At 51.4% G+C, this 14,830-nt stretch overlaps 1 protein-coding gene across 1 annotated transcript; it reads right to left on the bottom strand.

Annotated features, from left to right (window-relative positions):
- Positions 1–948: 948 nt before the first annotated feature.
- LOC104655660 (cocaine esterase-like) lies at positions 949–13,711 on the bottom strand. Its single transcript, XM_010355150.2, is given in 13 exon segments — positions 949–2,190; positions 2,654–2,726; positions 3,235–3,372; positions 3,775–3,919; positions 4,193–4,273; positions 4,395–4,535; positions 4,818–4,916; positions 5,330–5,588; positions 5,670–5,803; positions 6,946–7,087; positions 8,046–8,250; positions 13,620–13,680; positions 13,682–13,711. Coding segments are annotated over 13 exon segments (1,680 nt in total). The 5' UTR covers positions 13,697–13,711; the 3' UTR covers positions 949–2,003.
- Between the last annotated feature and the right edge of the window lie 1,119 nt (positions 13,712–14,830).

The raw sequence follows: 14,830 nt of genomic DNA, 5'->3' as shown, positions 1-14,830 counted from the left end.
CCGGGTTCACGCCATTCTCCTGCCTCAGCCTCCCGAGTAGCTGGGACTACAGGCGCCCGCCACCTCGCCCGGCTAGTTTTTTGTATTTTTTTAGTAGAGATGGGGTTTCACCGTATTAGCCAGGATGGTCTCGATCTCCTGACGTCGTGATCCGCCCATCTCAGCCTCCCAAAGTGCTGGGATTACAGGCTTGAGCCACCGCGCCCGGCCTGAGGAAACTATTTTTTTGAGACAGGGTCTTGCTGTGTTGCCCAGGCTGGAGTGCAGTGGTACTATCACTACTCACTGTGGCCTGACCTCAGTGATTTGCCTGCCTCAGTCTCCTGAGTAACTGAGACTACAGGTGTGTGCCACCACATCCAAATCATTTTTGTATTTGTTTGTAGAGATGGCGTTTCTCCATGCTGCCTAGGTTGGTCTCAAACTCCTGGGCTCAAGCTCAGGAGGCCCACCTCAGCCTCCATTAGTGCTGGGATTACAAGCATGAGGCACCATACCCGGCCTAACTGGTCATATTTATTTATTTATTTACTTATTTTTGAGGCAGGGTCTCTCTGCCACCCAGACTGGACCACAGTGGTGCAATCTCGGCTCACTGCAACCTCTGCCTCCTGGGTTCAAGTGATTTTCCTGTCTCAGCCTCCCGAGTAGCTGACATTCTAAGTGTGCACCACAAAGCCTGGCTAATTTTTGTATTTTTAGTAGAGACAGGGTTTCACCATGTTGGCCAGGCTGGTCTCAAACTCCTGGCCTCAAATGATCCGCACACCTTGGCCTCCCAAAGTGCTGGGATTATAGGTGTGGGCCATTGCACCCATCCTAACTGGTAGTATTTTTGCTATAGCAACTGAATGGACTAAGACACTAGGATTCCGGTATCCAGGTTTCCTTTTGGCCACTCACAGATATCACTTGGGGCTTGTAGAGAGGCAGATAGAGGCTTTTTTAGAATTTATTTTTATTTTTTCAGACCTCTCACGGATGAACAGACATAGACTTCTCACGCTCAGGTGTGGGCAACATTCTTCGAACACCTCCCTCAAAGTGGGAAAGGCCTGGGGGCTCAGAGGAGAGAAGAGAGAAGGCAGGTGGAGGTGAGGGAGGGAGGGAGGATGGGGCCCAGCGCTCAGTGGGGTGTTGGGGAGGGTGGGTTTCCACTGGGGTTTGCCCATCCACAGCTCAGTGGTGGGATCTAGCGAGTGTGTCTAACAAGAGAGGACCCATGGCAGACTTGGTAACTAACATCATGCAGTAGCTTCCTTTGTCTCTTTTTCTTTGGAAACAGAGTCTCGTTCTTGTTGCCCAGGGTGGAGTGCAGTGGCACAATCTCAGCTCACTGCAACCTCTGCCTCCCGGGTTCAAGTGATTCTCCTGCCTCAGCCTCCTGAGTAGCTGGGATTACAGGTGTGCACCACTGCGCCCGTCTAATTTTTGTATTTTTCATAGAGATGGGTTTTACCATGTTGGCCAGGCTGGTCTCAAACTCCTGTCCTCAGGTGATCTGTCCACCTTGACCTCCCAAAAGTGCTGGGATTACGGCATGAGCCACAGTGCCTTGCCTATTATTCATTTTTTATTTTTATTTTTCTCAGAGTTTTTTTCCTTATATTTTGTTTTCTTTGCTTTTCAAAAATCTGTTTTACTTGTCACTGACTTGAAGCTCAAAACTTTCCTATTTAGTTTCTAATCTCTCTCTCTCTTTTTTTTTTTTTTTTTTTTTTTTTTTGAGAAGGGGTCTCACTGTATTGCCCTGGCTGGTCTCAAACCTCTGGCCTCAAGCCATCTTCCCATCGCAGCCTCCCCAATAGCTGAGATTACATATATGAGCCCTCATGCCTGAGTAAGTTCTTAATAAATGCTTTCTGAATGGATGGACGGAAGAATGAATGAATGGCTACATGAATGAAGGAATCAACTTCTTTCTCCTCAGTGGGCGTGTGTGGGCACATCAGGCTGATGCTCGCCTGTAAGCGAGCCCACCCCCTCCTCCCTGGCACAGGGGGCTACAGCTCTGTGTGTCTCTCTTCAGGCTCCTCGAGCTCCTGGATCTTCTGGGGCAGCACCTTCTTCCAGAACTGGAACCTGTGGGCCTTCAGCGCCCGGCCCACGGCAGGCTGTAGGTTCAGCTGCAGGTATTGCTCCTCCTGGTCGAACAGCGGCCAGTGTGGCAGACCCTCGCTGTTGGGGTTCCTATAGACATGCCGTCCCAGCAGGGCGATACGAGGGTCATTCTGAGCCCCTGGAGCCCAGACCTGAGCACCCTGAGTCTGGTCAGGCAAGGCAGCCAAGCAGGCCAGGTGGGCTTGGGCAGTGAGGGGGGCGTCTTCCAGAAACAGGAAACAAATTCCCTCCAGCTAGTGTCAGCTCTAGTGGGGGCGGGGCGGCCGGCTCTGTTGTGTCCCTCTCTCTGAGAAGGAGACCCAGATGGTGGCACAGCATTGGTGCCCACCCTCCAGGTAGAGCAGGGAGATGGAGCATGTCCACTGCCCCACGGCACCCCCACCCTGTCTGAGTGGGTCCCGGAGCTGGGGAAGGGGCTATCATGTGATTAAGGATGCAGGTGTGATCATGAGGTCACCCCAGACTAGGAGATTGCTGGATGGGCACAAGCCCCCCAACCCGGGGAGGTTGAGGCAGGAGTGTGCCGTCTCACCCGTTTCGAGCAAAGTTGGCCCAGTACTTCATCGTCTTCCTGCTTAGCCCCTCCTCCTCCTCAGTGGATTTAACTGCAGAGAGGAAGGGGACATGTGTCTTGGTCAGGATGGCCCACCTCAGCATCCCAGGTGGAGCTTGTCCATGGCCCCCCAGCCCTCGGTCCCAAGTCCTGCCTCTCTGCTTTTTCTCCCACCACCCTCAGAAGACAGCCCTCCCCTTTTCCAAACTTTCCCCTTGGCCCAGGCTCTGGCTGACTCCATCCAGGGCTGCTTCCTGGCCCTGAAGGCCCCTTCTTCCTTCTGTCACTGGGAGTCATTGAAGAAACAAACGTCCTGAAAACCTGCTCTGCACCAGGCAGACACCCAAGGGTGGGGAGGGACGGAGGGAGCACAGGCCACAGTCTGAAGGGTCATGAATTCTAATCCTGGCACAGCCTCTGGAGCTGTAAAATCTTGGACACCTGATCTCATCCTGTCTCTGAGCCTCAGTTTCCTTATCTGGGCAGTGAGGACAATCAATCACCCCTCAGGGACCCAGCCAGGGACCCAGCCCACCTCCCGGGAAAGGAAGAAGACTCACTGTAGTTGCCCCAGAATAAATTTCCGAAAACAAAAGGAACCTCATCACCATGGTCTGCCTTCACGTGCGGCGGCCTGATGTTCTTGAGCCAGCTGGGCTGATGCTGGAACTCATAGAAGTACACAGGGGCCCGGGAACCTGTGGGGTGGACAGCCCGTGACACAGTGGCCCCTCCCCTGAAGCCTTCTTGCCTCACCCATGGTGATAAGATACCTAGGTCCAAAGCTGGCTGGAATCTGGACAGTGCGGTGTGGAGCCCCAGGCTGGGGCAGGAGCAGAGGAAGAGACGGGATAAATCATGGCCTTGGACTTCTTAGCTGTATCATCTTGGGCTAGTCACTGAAGGTCCCTAACTTCAATTTCCTCATCTGTGAAATGGGGAAATGTCTGTCTCTTGGGCTAGTTATGAGGATTTACTGCAGTGATGGACCTCAAGTGTCCCAGGGGCCCCAAAAAAATGGACAGCAGCAGGTCTCACCTGGGACCCACAGCCCTGAGCTGTACCCCTGCCAGTCAGGCCTTAGGTCCAAATATACTCACGCTGAAAATGTGCTACTTGGAGTGCAGGGATCATGAACATGGAGTCTGCCATTATCTCCTGGAACTGGGCTTGGAGGTTCTGGGGCTCCCCATTGTCCCCAATGTACTCCTCCATCAGCAGGTCACCAAATGTAGGAGGCAACATCTACCCCAGGTGGATCAGGAAGAGGCAGGTTAGGCTGGATGTCAGGGGCAGGGAAGAAGTGGCCTTGGGCTTGGGGAGAGGGACCGTGAGATGGAACAGGAAGGGGGAGCAAAGGCATGACTCTGAGGTGACCCCACCCCCAAGCACACACACATTTGAGCCTTTGCTCATGGGGGTCACTACATAGACAGGGTTATCTGGGGGTTGAATTTCCTCTGCCTCAGGACAGGAGAGGAGCCCCTCTCCATTGGCGAGGGACCCCAGGAGCCTTACCGTCAGCGTTAACATTTTCTGCAGAACAGCCTGGAAGTCCTCTCTGTCCATTTCCTTCTGGGTGTCATAGATACCCATGACCTGGGTGGCCGGGAGAGAGTCTACAGTTGGGGATGGGATGCGTCTGGAACTACAAAGCCCTGAACACTCCCCACTACCAGATGGGCTCCCCAGGCACTTGACAGCTTGGGTTGGGCCTTACTTTGGGGATGATCCAGCCAAATTCATCATTGTTGACACCAATGATGCTGGGGACAGGTTGAAAGTCAGCAGAGGCCAGCAGCTCCTGTGGGTGCCTGGGCAGGAAGACCCCATCCACCACTCCAGGGATCATCTTGAAAGGCTGAGGGGAAATGCAAGGTCAGGGAACAAGGTCAGGTCCCAGACATCTTCCAATGCCCTCTGAGTACCTTCCACTCCTTCCTAATTCATCCCGGATGCTCATATCCACCCCAGGAGATCAATGTTTGGCTCAGCATGCACCGACATTCAGTCCCTACCCAGGGCTATGACAACCTGGCAGGCAAATGAGATAATGTGCCCAGGGGATATGAGGGCCATGCAGGCCTGCCAGCCCCATGCCTATTGCACCCCTTCCTCTACACCCACATCCATTTAGACCAACCTTGTTAATTGCGAGAATCTCCTCTTTACTCTTGCCCCGCAGGCAGCCCACCAGGGCCTCAGAGTCAACTTGGTCACAGGCAGACAGGTTGGCCACCACCTGCAAAGGGACCAGGCACGGGCTGGCTCATCCTTCCAGGTAGAGAAGAGGAGTTTGCCCAAGGCCCTGGCAGGGGGCAGGGGCACCCCAAATCTCACAGGGTACTGCATATGAATTCCTGCAGTTTTGACACTGTTCCAACTCAGAAGTCGCAGATATAGGGCACCATCCCATCTGCCTAGATGGTTCTCCTCATGATGGGGATCCCTAGTGTGACAACTTTGCACAGAGGCCACAGAACAAACTTGGCCTCTGCAATGGCAGAAGGATGTGCATTCTGACCCTGGAGCCCCCAGCAATTCCAAGGTAGGCGGCAGCTCCTGGGGGATGCTCCCCAATGGCCCTTGTCATCCCCACTTAACAGACAGAAGGGGAGGTAGCAGGCCTAGGCCTCCATAGCTGAGGGCACTCACTGTGGAGATAACGTCTCCTGAGCTGGCAATGAGGCCAGGCAGCAAGGCCACGCCACTCTCCATGATGGCCCCATGGAAGAGTCCTTGGGATACAGGGGACACAACAAGCGAAGACACACTCGTGCCACCCGCAGACTCGCCAAAAATGGTGACACGGTCAGGGTTGCCTCCAAAGTGGGCGATATTCTGCTGGACCCAGAGTAGTGCGGCCACTTGGTCCAGGTAGCCCCAGTTGCCGGTTGCATGCTTGTCTCCAGTGCTGAGAAGTAGCAGGGACAGGGATCACAGGGCTGTCCTGGCCCCGCTCAGCCCTCATTGCCCAGCCCAGCCCTAATCTCACCTGAAGAAGCCCAGGACACCCAGGCGGTACTGGATGGTGACCACCACCACGTCCTCAAAAGCAGCCAGCATGGAACCATCATACATGGAAGCCATGCCAATAACAAGCGCACCACCGTGGATCCACACCATCACCTGGGGAAATCAAGACAGCTACCACGATGCTCCCACCCAGCCTGAACCCCACCAGGGCCACTACCTAAACCAACCAGTGCTTTGCGTCTGTCTACCTCCCCATTAGAACTCCAGCACAAATTCATTACATGGGCCAATTGTTAAGCATCCAAGATCTATCAGAAAGACCAGCCCCTGTATCAAAGCCTGGTTTCATCAGCCCCAGAAAACTCACCGAAGTGGAAAGAAAAGGGGCGTCTCCCTGACGGCTCCACATGAACATTAATAAAAAATGTCCTTAGCCTGAACCACATAGGGAGACCCCCTTTCAACAGAAAATGTTTTAAAAATTAGCCAGGCATGGTGGCACAGGCCTGCAGTCCCAGCTACTCAGTAGGTTGAGGTGGGAGGATCACCCTGGAATTCAAGGTTATAGAGACCTATGTTCATGCACTGTATTCTAGCCTGTGCAACAGAGCATAATGCCATCTCTAACAAAAAAAGTTTTTGTGGCCGGGCGTGGTGGCTCACGCCTGTGATCCCAGCACTTTGGGAGGCCGAGGCAGGCAGATCACAAGGTCAAGAGATCGAGACCTTCCTGTCTAACACGGTGAAACCCCGTCTCTACTAAAAAATACAAAAAAAATTAGCCTTGCTTGGTGGCCAGCGCCTGTAGTTCCAGCTACTCAGGAGGCTGAGGCAGATGAATGGCATGAACCCAGAGGCAGAGCTTGCAGTGAGCCAAGATTGCACCACTGCACTCCAGCCTGGGCGACAGAGCGAGACTCTGTCTCAAAAAAAAAAAGTTTTTGTGTGTGCCCATTCTCATAGACGCAACAGATTATCCATGGCTGGGGTTCTTGGTCACCTCAAGGTGCAGCCCTTGGGCACTTGGGTGGATCTTCTGGGCATGAGTTGGCTGGGTGAGTCCTGGGTCCAGCCCAGAACCACAGCCTTTGACCTCTGGGAGCAGCCAGAACTCTGTGACACCATGCCCAGGGGCCAGCTGCCCAGCCTGGGTAAGGAGCATTTCTTGGACCTGAGAGTGAGAAGCTTCTCAGCACAGTCCACTCTGCAGCAGGGCCTGAGCTAATATTGTCCTTTCTACCTACTTGCAGAAGAACTGTCCTCCAACCCCCAGTGAACTGTGGCCTGACACCCACCGGCAGGTTAGAGCCTTCATGGCTATAGGCCGGCGTGTAGATGTTGAGGTACAGGCAGTCCTCGGACATGGGGACTGAAGGCATGGTCACATTCAATTGGCTATAAAATTCTGACTCCAGTGCAGTGAGGTCCTGCAGACACCTAGTAACCAGGGCAAATAATCAGTCCAGGGACCGGGCTGTGGCCAAAACCAGACCCTGGGTTCAGATGTGCTCCCAACAACCCTCAGCCCCTCTCACAATACCCTGCCCACACATGATCCCTCCCAAAAATCCCTTCCCACCAAGTTACAGGCCACAGGCTCTGGGGAAGCTGGGATGGAGCTTGGACTTCCAGGGAGGTCTCGAGGTCAGTGAGGACCTTGGGTATCATTCCTCACGACACCGGAAAACTTAACTTTCAGGGGTTTCTATGAGAACCATTGGCTGCATGTGTTGACATTCACCACTATATCGCTGTACCCCCTCAGGCCTGGCACAGGGGAGTAGCCCACATATGTGTGCTACATGAGTGAATGGATGTTAATTTCTCACGAGAAGGGCAGTGGGATGTCCCTCATCCCAAGTCTAAACTCTCAAAAACTCATCATACCCACATGGCCTCCAGTTGGAAAAATATACACGTCTCTTGGCCAATGACTCCTGGCCCTGTCAGTGGACAATGACTGTGGAGAGTGCGGGTCCCCAGGAAGCTACCACTACTGTTCTCTTCAGCTATTTGCAACATCTGCCACTAGAGATAGGAGCTCCTACAAGGTTCATAGAGCTACATCGAACCTTTCCCAGAGACACCTGCCCCTGGTGGCAGAGAAAACTTGGCAGAACCAGAATCTGGGGAGATCTGGGTCTCTGCCCCTCCCTTCAGCACCTGGAGCCAATGCCTCCCGAATGCCAAGCCCTGAGCCAGGGGTCTGAGAAGTTATTCACCCACCCCAGCCTCAGCATGCTCATTGGAAAAATGCACATGGGGATCCACGAAACTCAGAAGGAAAACTGGCTGTGGGGGTTTAGGTGACATGACATTTGCAGCCTAGCTGAGTTCAGAGCACCCTACCCCTGCCCCAGGGCCTGGAGTTCCCTGGACCCCTGGGAGAACTTACATGGCCGGATGGGTAGTTCCATCCCTCACACCACTCCAAGATTCAGGGGGCTCAGGGGGTGCAAATCGCAGCGGACCTAGAGGTGGCTTGGCAAAGGGAATTCCCAGGAAGGTATGGACCCCGGTATCGGCTCCCCTGACATGGACAAGACTCCCCAGCACCTGGCCCGTGTGTGTGGTCCGGATGGGACTGGCAGAGTCCTGGCCTGTGGGCAGAGAGACAGACATCACGGTTGGGTTTGACCAATCAGCTGCCCTCCCAGACTGTTGATATTGCTGCCTCCTTGCCACCCTCAGCTCAGCTCAAGGGATCCTGATATAAACACAGGTTTTACGAACTTCCTGCCTGTAACAGTCCCTTCCCACTCTGCCTTCTTGGGCCTGTCTCCATGCCACCAGGCTGAGGCTCCTTGGGGCCTGGCACCATCATTCAGCCCTAAGACCTTCAAACAAAGGGTCACATGCCCTTGATGGGACTAGACTGTCCTTTCAACTGTGTGCCAGGTCATGTGACAGTAGGATGATGGTGGGAATTGGGCAGGCATGTTTCCTGTCCTCAGGGATATCATGCCCAAGGTGGCAAGAAACGACATAAAGAAAGCATCCTCCAAACCATGAGTGATGTTGGTGAAAAGAGCTAAAAGAGGGAAGTGTGACTGTGGCTGGGACATAAAAAGCACAGAGGCTGGCTTGGGGACTCTAGTGGGACTCTGTCTCTGCAAAAAAATGAAGAAAATAAATTAGCTGTGTGTGGTGGCACATGTGGTGTCCCAGCTACTTGGCAGGCTGAGGTGGGAGGATTTCTTAAGCTTGGGAGGTTGAGGCTACAGTGAACCATGATCACGTCACTGCACTCCATCCTGGGTGACAGAGTGAGAACCTGTCTCAAAACAAAAACAAACACAAACAAACAAACAAAAAACAGCCTGTCTGCTGTGGGGATCAGGGAGGGAGGAAGTGATTGAAAATCACCTAACAGAGAACATCAGTCCTCTTAATAGATAAAGAATTTCTACAAACAAAGAATATGCCAGCTACGCAAAAACAAAGTAGTATAAGAATATGTTTAGAATAAGCAATACAAATCAGTCTCTTTCAAATAAAGAGAGCTTTACCTCATTCATAGTAAGAGAAATGCACATTGAATTCTCACTGTGGTGTCAACCACTCATTTTGTGGTATCACAAAAAGCAAGACAATCAGACGTTACATATTTTCTATCAGAAGTACACAGCACCACATGTGAAGTAGTCCTCCAAAAAACAAAACAAAATAAAACCTAAAACCCAAATCTGATTATGCCTCTAGAATATAAATACAAGTTTACACGGTAGACAAGGGACAGAACAACAGTTAAAAGACACCACTGGGATGCAATCAGCAAAACCTAAATGGTGGCATCCTCTCCAGAACAAATAAACTGGTTTCTTCAACATGCAACAAAATTTAGAAAGAAAATAAAAGAGAGGCAGAGGGTAAATCTGAAGACTGAAAGAGATTCAAGAAACACATAAAAATGGCATGTGATAATAAGTGTTGGTAAGGATGTGGAAAACTTGGAACTTTCGTACATTGCCAGTGGGAAGGTAAAATGGTGTAACTGCTTGGAAAACAGTCTGGCAGTTTTTCAGGGGATTAAACATGGAGTTGCCATATGATCCAAAAATTCCACTCTTAAGTATAAAGCCAAGAGAATTGGCCAGGCATGGAGGCTCATGCCTATAATCCCAGCACTTTGGGAGGTCGAGGTGGGTGGATCACCTGAGGTCAGGAATTCGAAACCAGCCTGGTCAACATGGTGAAATCCTGTCTCTATTAAAAATACAAAAATTAGTCAGGTGTTGTGGCATGTGCCTGTAATTCCAGCTACTTCGGAAGGTGAGGCATGAGGATCCCTTGAAGCTGGAAGGTGGAGTTTGCAGTGAGCCTGGGCGACAGAGTGAGACTCCATCTCAAAAAACAAGAAAGAAAGAAAGGAAAAAGAGAGAAAGAAAAGAAAAGAAAGGAAAGAAAGAAAGAAAGAAAGAAAGAAAGAAAGAAAGAAAGAAAGAAAGAAAGAAAGAAAGAGAGAGAGAGAGAGAAAGAGAGAGAGAGAGAGAGAGAAAGAAAGAAAGAAAGAGAGAGAGAGAAAGAAAGAAAGAATCATCTATCAATTTGCAAAATATGTACTTTATTTGAATCCTGATTTTTTAAAAAACCTTGTAATAATATTGATATCATTTATAAATATGAAGGAACGTTTGACTATATACTTGATTGAATTGAGAACATACTATGTTGTGGAAACACACACATACATACATATGTTTCTTTTCTTTTAATAGGACATAATGACAAATTTACAGATGATATGATGTCTGGGATTTGCTTCAAATAATGGTGCAAGGGGGAGGTGGCCATCCAGAAAACACCCGGTTATATTCAACCTGAGAAAGCTGATTTAAAACAGAAACAAAAACAAGATTTTTATCATTGCTGAAGGTGGACAATGGGTACGTTGGATTTGTTATACTACTCTTTCTACCTCAGACTTGGCTCATCCCTTGGTGCTGTGCAGCCCTCGAGTAGCCTTGACCCTCTCTGTGCCTCATGGAGGTTCACCTGCCCTTGTTATTCCCACCAGCTCCCACCTGCCTGGCACCTTCCCTTTTGGAATCTCAGGTTCTTCTTCTGTAGGATTTGAGAAATCTGAGCCCATTTCCATAATAAAAAGTCAAAACACAGGCCAGGCGTGGTGGCTGATGCCTGTAATCCCAACACTTTGGGAGGCTGAGGCAGGTGGATCACTTGAGGTTAGGATTTCAAGACCAACCTGGCCAACATGGTGAAACCCCATCTCTATCACAAGATAAAAAAATTAGCTGGGCATGGTGGCGCATGCCTGCAGATCCAGCTATTTGGGAGGCTGAGGCATGAGAATCGCTTGGACCTGGGAAGCAGAGGTTGCAGTAATTCGAGATGGCACCACTGCACTCCAGCCTGAGCAACAGAGTGAGACCCTGTCTCAAGAAAAAAGAAAAAATCAAAACATAAAACAGCCTTAGGGAGCTAGTGCCACCCTACATCTGTCAGTTCAACACGGATCAACATGTTTGATGCCACCTGGTGTGGGGGAGGCCGGGGTCAGTAGACATTTACAGGCACCAGAGAGGACATTTTTACAATGTCTCCAAGTCAAAAGGCCCACTGCTCTCCCCAGTAACACGCTCCTGCACACAATTCCTTGCTGGAGGGGATGTCTATCCAGGTAATTCCCTGTGGCCACTGGCCATTGATGCCTGATGTTTGTTACAGCAAAGGATGTCACCTGCTGAAATGTCCCTGGTTAGAGACCTGTTACATCAACTCATGTAATAAAGAGATTCATTACTTACTTCATCCTTGAGAGAAGCCCTTCCATTAATCAGTATGAAGAAGCTCTACCATGTAGGGGTGTGTGGAGGCCACTCCTTGTGTTTGAAAGTGGAAAAGACTGGCCGGGCGCGGTGGCTCAAGCCTGTAATCCCAGCACTTTGGGAGGCCGAGACGGGCGGATCATGAGGTCAGGAGATCGAGACCATCCTGGCTAATACGGTGAAACCCCGTCTCTACTAAAAAATACAAAAAACTAGCCGGGCGATGAGGCGGGTGCCTGTAGTCCCAGCTACTCGGGAGGCTGAGACAGGAGAATGGTGTGAACCCGGGAGGCGGAGCTTGCAGTGAGCTGAGAGCCGGCCACTGCACTCCAGCCTGGAGCAAGACTCCGTCTCAAAAAAAAAAAAAAAAAAAGAAAAAAAAAAAAGAAAGTGGAAAAGACTGGCCCCAAAAGTGGATGAATTTATGACTGTTGAGATTAAAATCAAGGACAAGTGCACGCATCTATTCTTGTGTAAACTTCTGGGCACTGTGTGTGGTGCCATGGGGACTTTGATGGCCCCTGAGAAGAAGCCAAGACTGGTTGGGACCAAAGAGGATGGCACACATCACCTGTACCCTATGCCTTGTCAATAATTTTTCCTGAACGTGGTTCCAACCCAAAATTTCCTCTGTGTGTGTGTGTGTGTGTGTGTATATATATATATATATATATATATATATATTTTTTTTTTTTTTTTTTTTTTTTTTCCAGACATGGTCTCCATCTGTTGCCCAGGCTGGAGTGTAGTGGTGCAATTACAGCTCATAGCAGCCTCCACTTCTGGGGCTTGAAATCCTCCCACCTCAGCCTCCTGAGTAGCTGGGAGTACAGGTGTGTGCCACTATGCCTGACTCTTTTTTTTTTTTTTTTTTGGTAGAGACAAGTCTTGTTGCCCAAGCTGGTCTCTAACTCCTAGCCTTAAGTGATCCTCCCATCTCTGCCTCTCAAAGTGCTGGGATAACAGGTGGGAGCCACTGTGCCTGGCCAAAAATATTTTAAAAGGTAGCCTTCTGTGAGGCCGGGCAAATCTTGCTGCTGGGCTCCTGGTGAATTCTAGAATGCGGTCAAGGTCACGCACGGGAGGAAGCCCTGCGGGAGTGCACCATGGGGCAGGGGGAGTAGGGACTCCACCTGGGCAGATTAAATTAGGAAAGGGTTGGGAGAGACGGTCATATCATAGACTTAGGAGAGTTTCAGGTGAGAGGACGAAAGGCAGAAACAATCCTGGAGCTTCTGATAAGGGCCGGGAGAAGCCTGGCAGGCACACAGAGCCATCACCTTTGCCCTAGAAACCAAGTTGTACCTTTGCCCAGGATGAGGTCAATAGCGTGAGGGACACCACAGCTCTTTGGCTCTTTTCTCTTGAAAAAGGTATTTGCTTTTTCACCCAGGCTGGAGTGCAGTAGTGTGACGAAGGCTCACTGCAGCCTCAACCTCCCCTGCTAGAGTGATCCTCCCACCTCAGCCTCCCAAGTAGTTGGGACTACAGGTCACAGGCCACCACAGCCCTCTAATTTCTTTAAATATTTTGTACACACCGAGTCTCACTATATTGCCCAGGATGGCCTCCAACTCCTGGGCTCAAACGATTCTCCCCCTCTACCTTCCAAAGTGCTGGGATTACAAGCGTGAGCCAATCACTCCCAGCCACTGCAGCCTTTTGGATCCTCTTTAGGATTTGGCCCCTGGGGGCTTCTGTTCCCCAAGGACCACTAATCTTGTCTGAGGCCCCTTTGCAGGGGTCAGGGCGCCCCCCTGGCCAAGGACGCCACACACGCAGAGCCAGATGCTGCCAGAAGCTGTTATTGTTATGATCTGCGGGCAGCACCGGCTACAACCACAATCATAAGAGGGAAATGGACTGAATCCCCGCACCCCCAATCCCTCACCCACTCCGACCCAGGGCTGCCGACCCGGCCTGGCATGTCCCCGCGCTCCTGGGTCCCCTGTACTCCGCTGGTTCCTCTCCGTGGTGTCCTGCAGCCAGACCCTTTCTGCGCTTCTAGGAGCCCACCTCGAGCGGCTGGGAGGCGTCGCATGGGGCTGACGAGTTCCACGCTGTCATCTCCACCAGCTCCCACCTCCCAGGCACCTTCCCTCCCGCACTGTCAGGTTCTGCCTCCGCAGCATTTGGCAGATCTGAGCCCGGTCCCTGTTGCCCCTCCGCGGGAGCCTCACCCTGGCCGCGGACTAGAAGCAGCAGGAGCCCACAGGCCACCGCACTCAGCCGCGCTCCAAGTCCGATGCACCCGCATGGTTGGCTCGCTGGTCTCGGTTGGCTGTCCTCGGACAGGCTGCTGTTCACCCAGAGGCTGCCCGGGTCGTTCCAGCCGTGGATCAGTGCCTCGCCCAGCCTCGGAGTTTGGACTGGGCAGGGAGTGGGTGGGGTGCGCTGGCTTTGTGGGGAAAGGTGGGTCTGGTAGGAGAGCAGGACTGAGCAGTCATAGATGGGTGGGGATCTAGTGGCAGGCAGGCCCGGGCACGACCACTTCCCTTCTGCCCGGGCCCCTTTGGCACCCTCGAAAGGGGCTGCACAGCTTCTATAGCCCCACCACGATCCAGGGAATCCTCTCCTCAAACCAGTCCTTGTCCACAGGCCTGATGAACCTGCAGGAGGATCCATAGAAGCCAGCAATAAACTAGAATTGGAGAACCCAGGAGGGCTTCTCTGAGGAGGTGCAAATTCAGGATTCCCACAGATGGAGGAATGGGAAGGACTTTGGGATGAAGGAGCTTGAGCAAAGGCAGGGAGGCCTGATGGCGCCCTTCATTCTGGAAACTCCTCCTTGCTGTCAGGACTCAGTTTCTTGGGTCCCCCTAAGGAAGGAGACCACTACTACTCCTGCTGCCCTCCTTCCCACACCTTGCCTAGTTCACAAGACAGGAGGAAAGTGAGAAAGAAACAAAAGTAAGATCAATAGCCAGACAACCTTGGCACCACCACCCAGCCCTAGGAGTTAAACAAAGTAATAATAACAACATCAACCCCAGGCCTAAACTACTTGTGCTATCTATAAATTCCAGACACTGTATGAAAAAAGCATTGTAAAACTTTTTGTTCTGTTAGCTGATGCATGTAGCCCCTAGTCACGTTTCCCACGCTTGCTCAATTTATCATGACCCTTTCACGTGGACCCCTTAAAGTTGTAGGCCTTTAAAAAGGCCAAATATTTCCTTCTCGGAGAGCTTGGCTCTTAAGACGCGAGTCTGCAGACGCTCCCGACCTAATAAAAAACCTCTTCCTTCTTTAATCTGGTGTCTGATGAGTTTTGTCTGTGGCTCGTCCTGCTACATTTCTTGGTTCCCTGACCGGGAAGCGAGGTGATTAACGGATGGTCGAGGCAGCCCCTTAGGCAGCTTATGCCTGCCCTGTAGAGCATCCCTTCGGG

This window comes from Rhinopithecus roxellana, chromosome 20, assembly GCF_007565055.1.
Source record: "Rhinopithecus roxellana isolate Shanxi Qingling chromosome 20, ASM756505v1, whole genome shotgun sequence".
Lineage (NCBI taxonomy): Eukaryota > Metazoa > Chordata > Mammalia > Primates > Cercopithecidae > Rhinopithecus > Rhinopithecus roxellana.
This window is presented reverse-complemented; position numbering and strand designations above follow the sequence as displayed.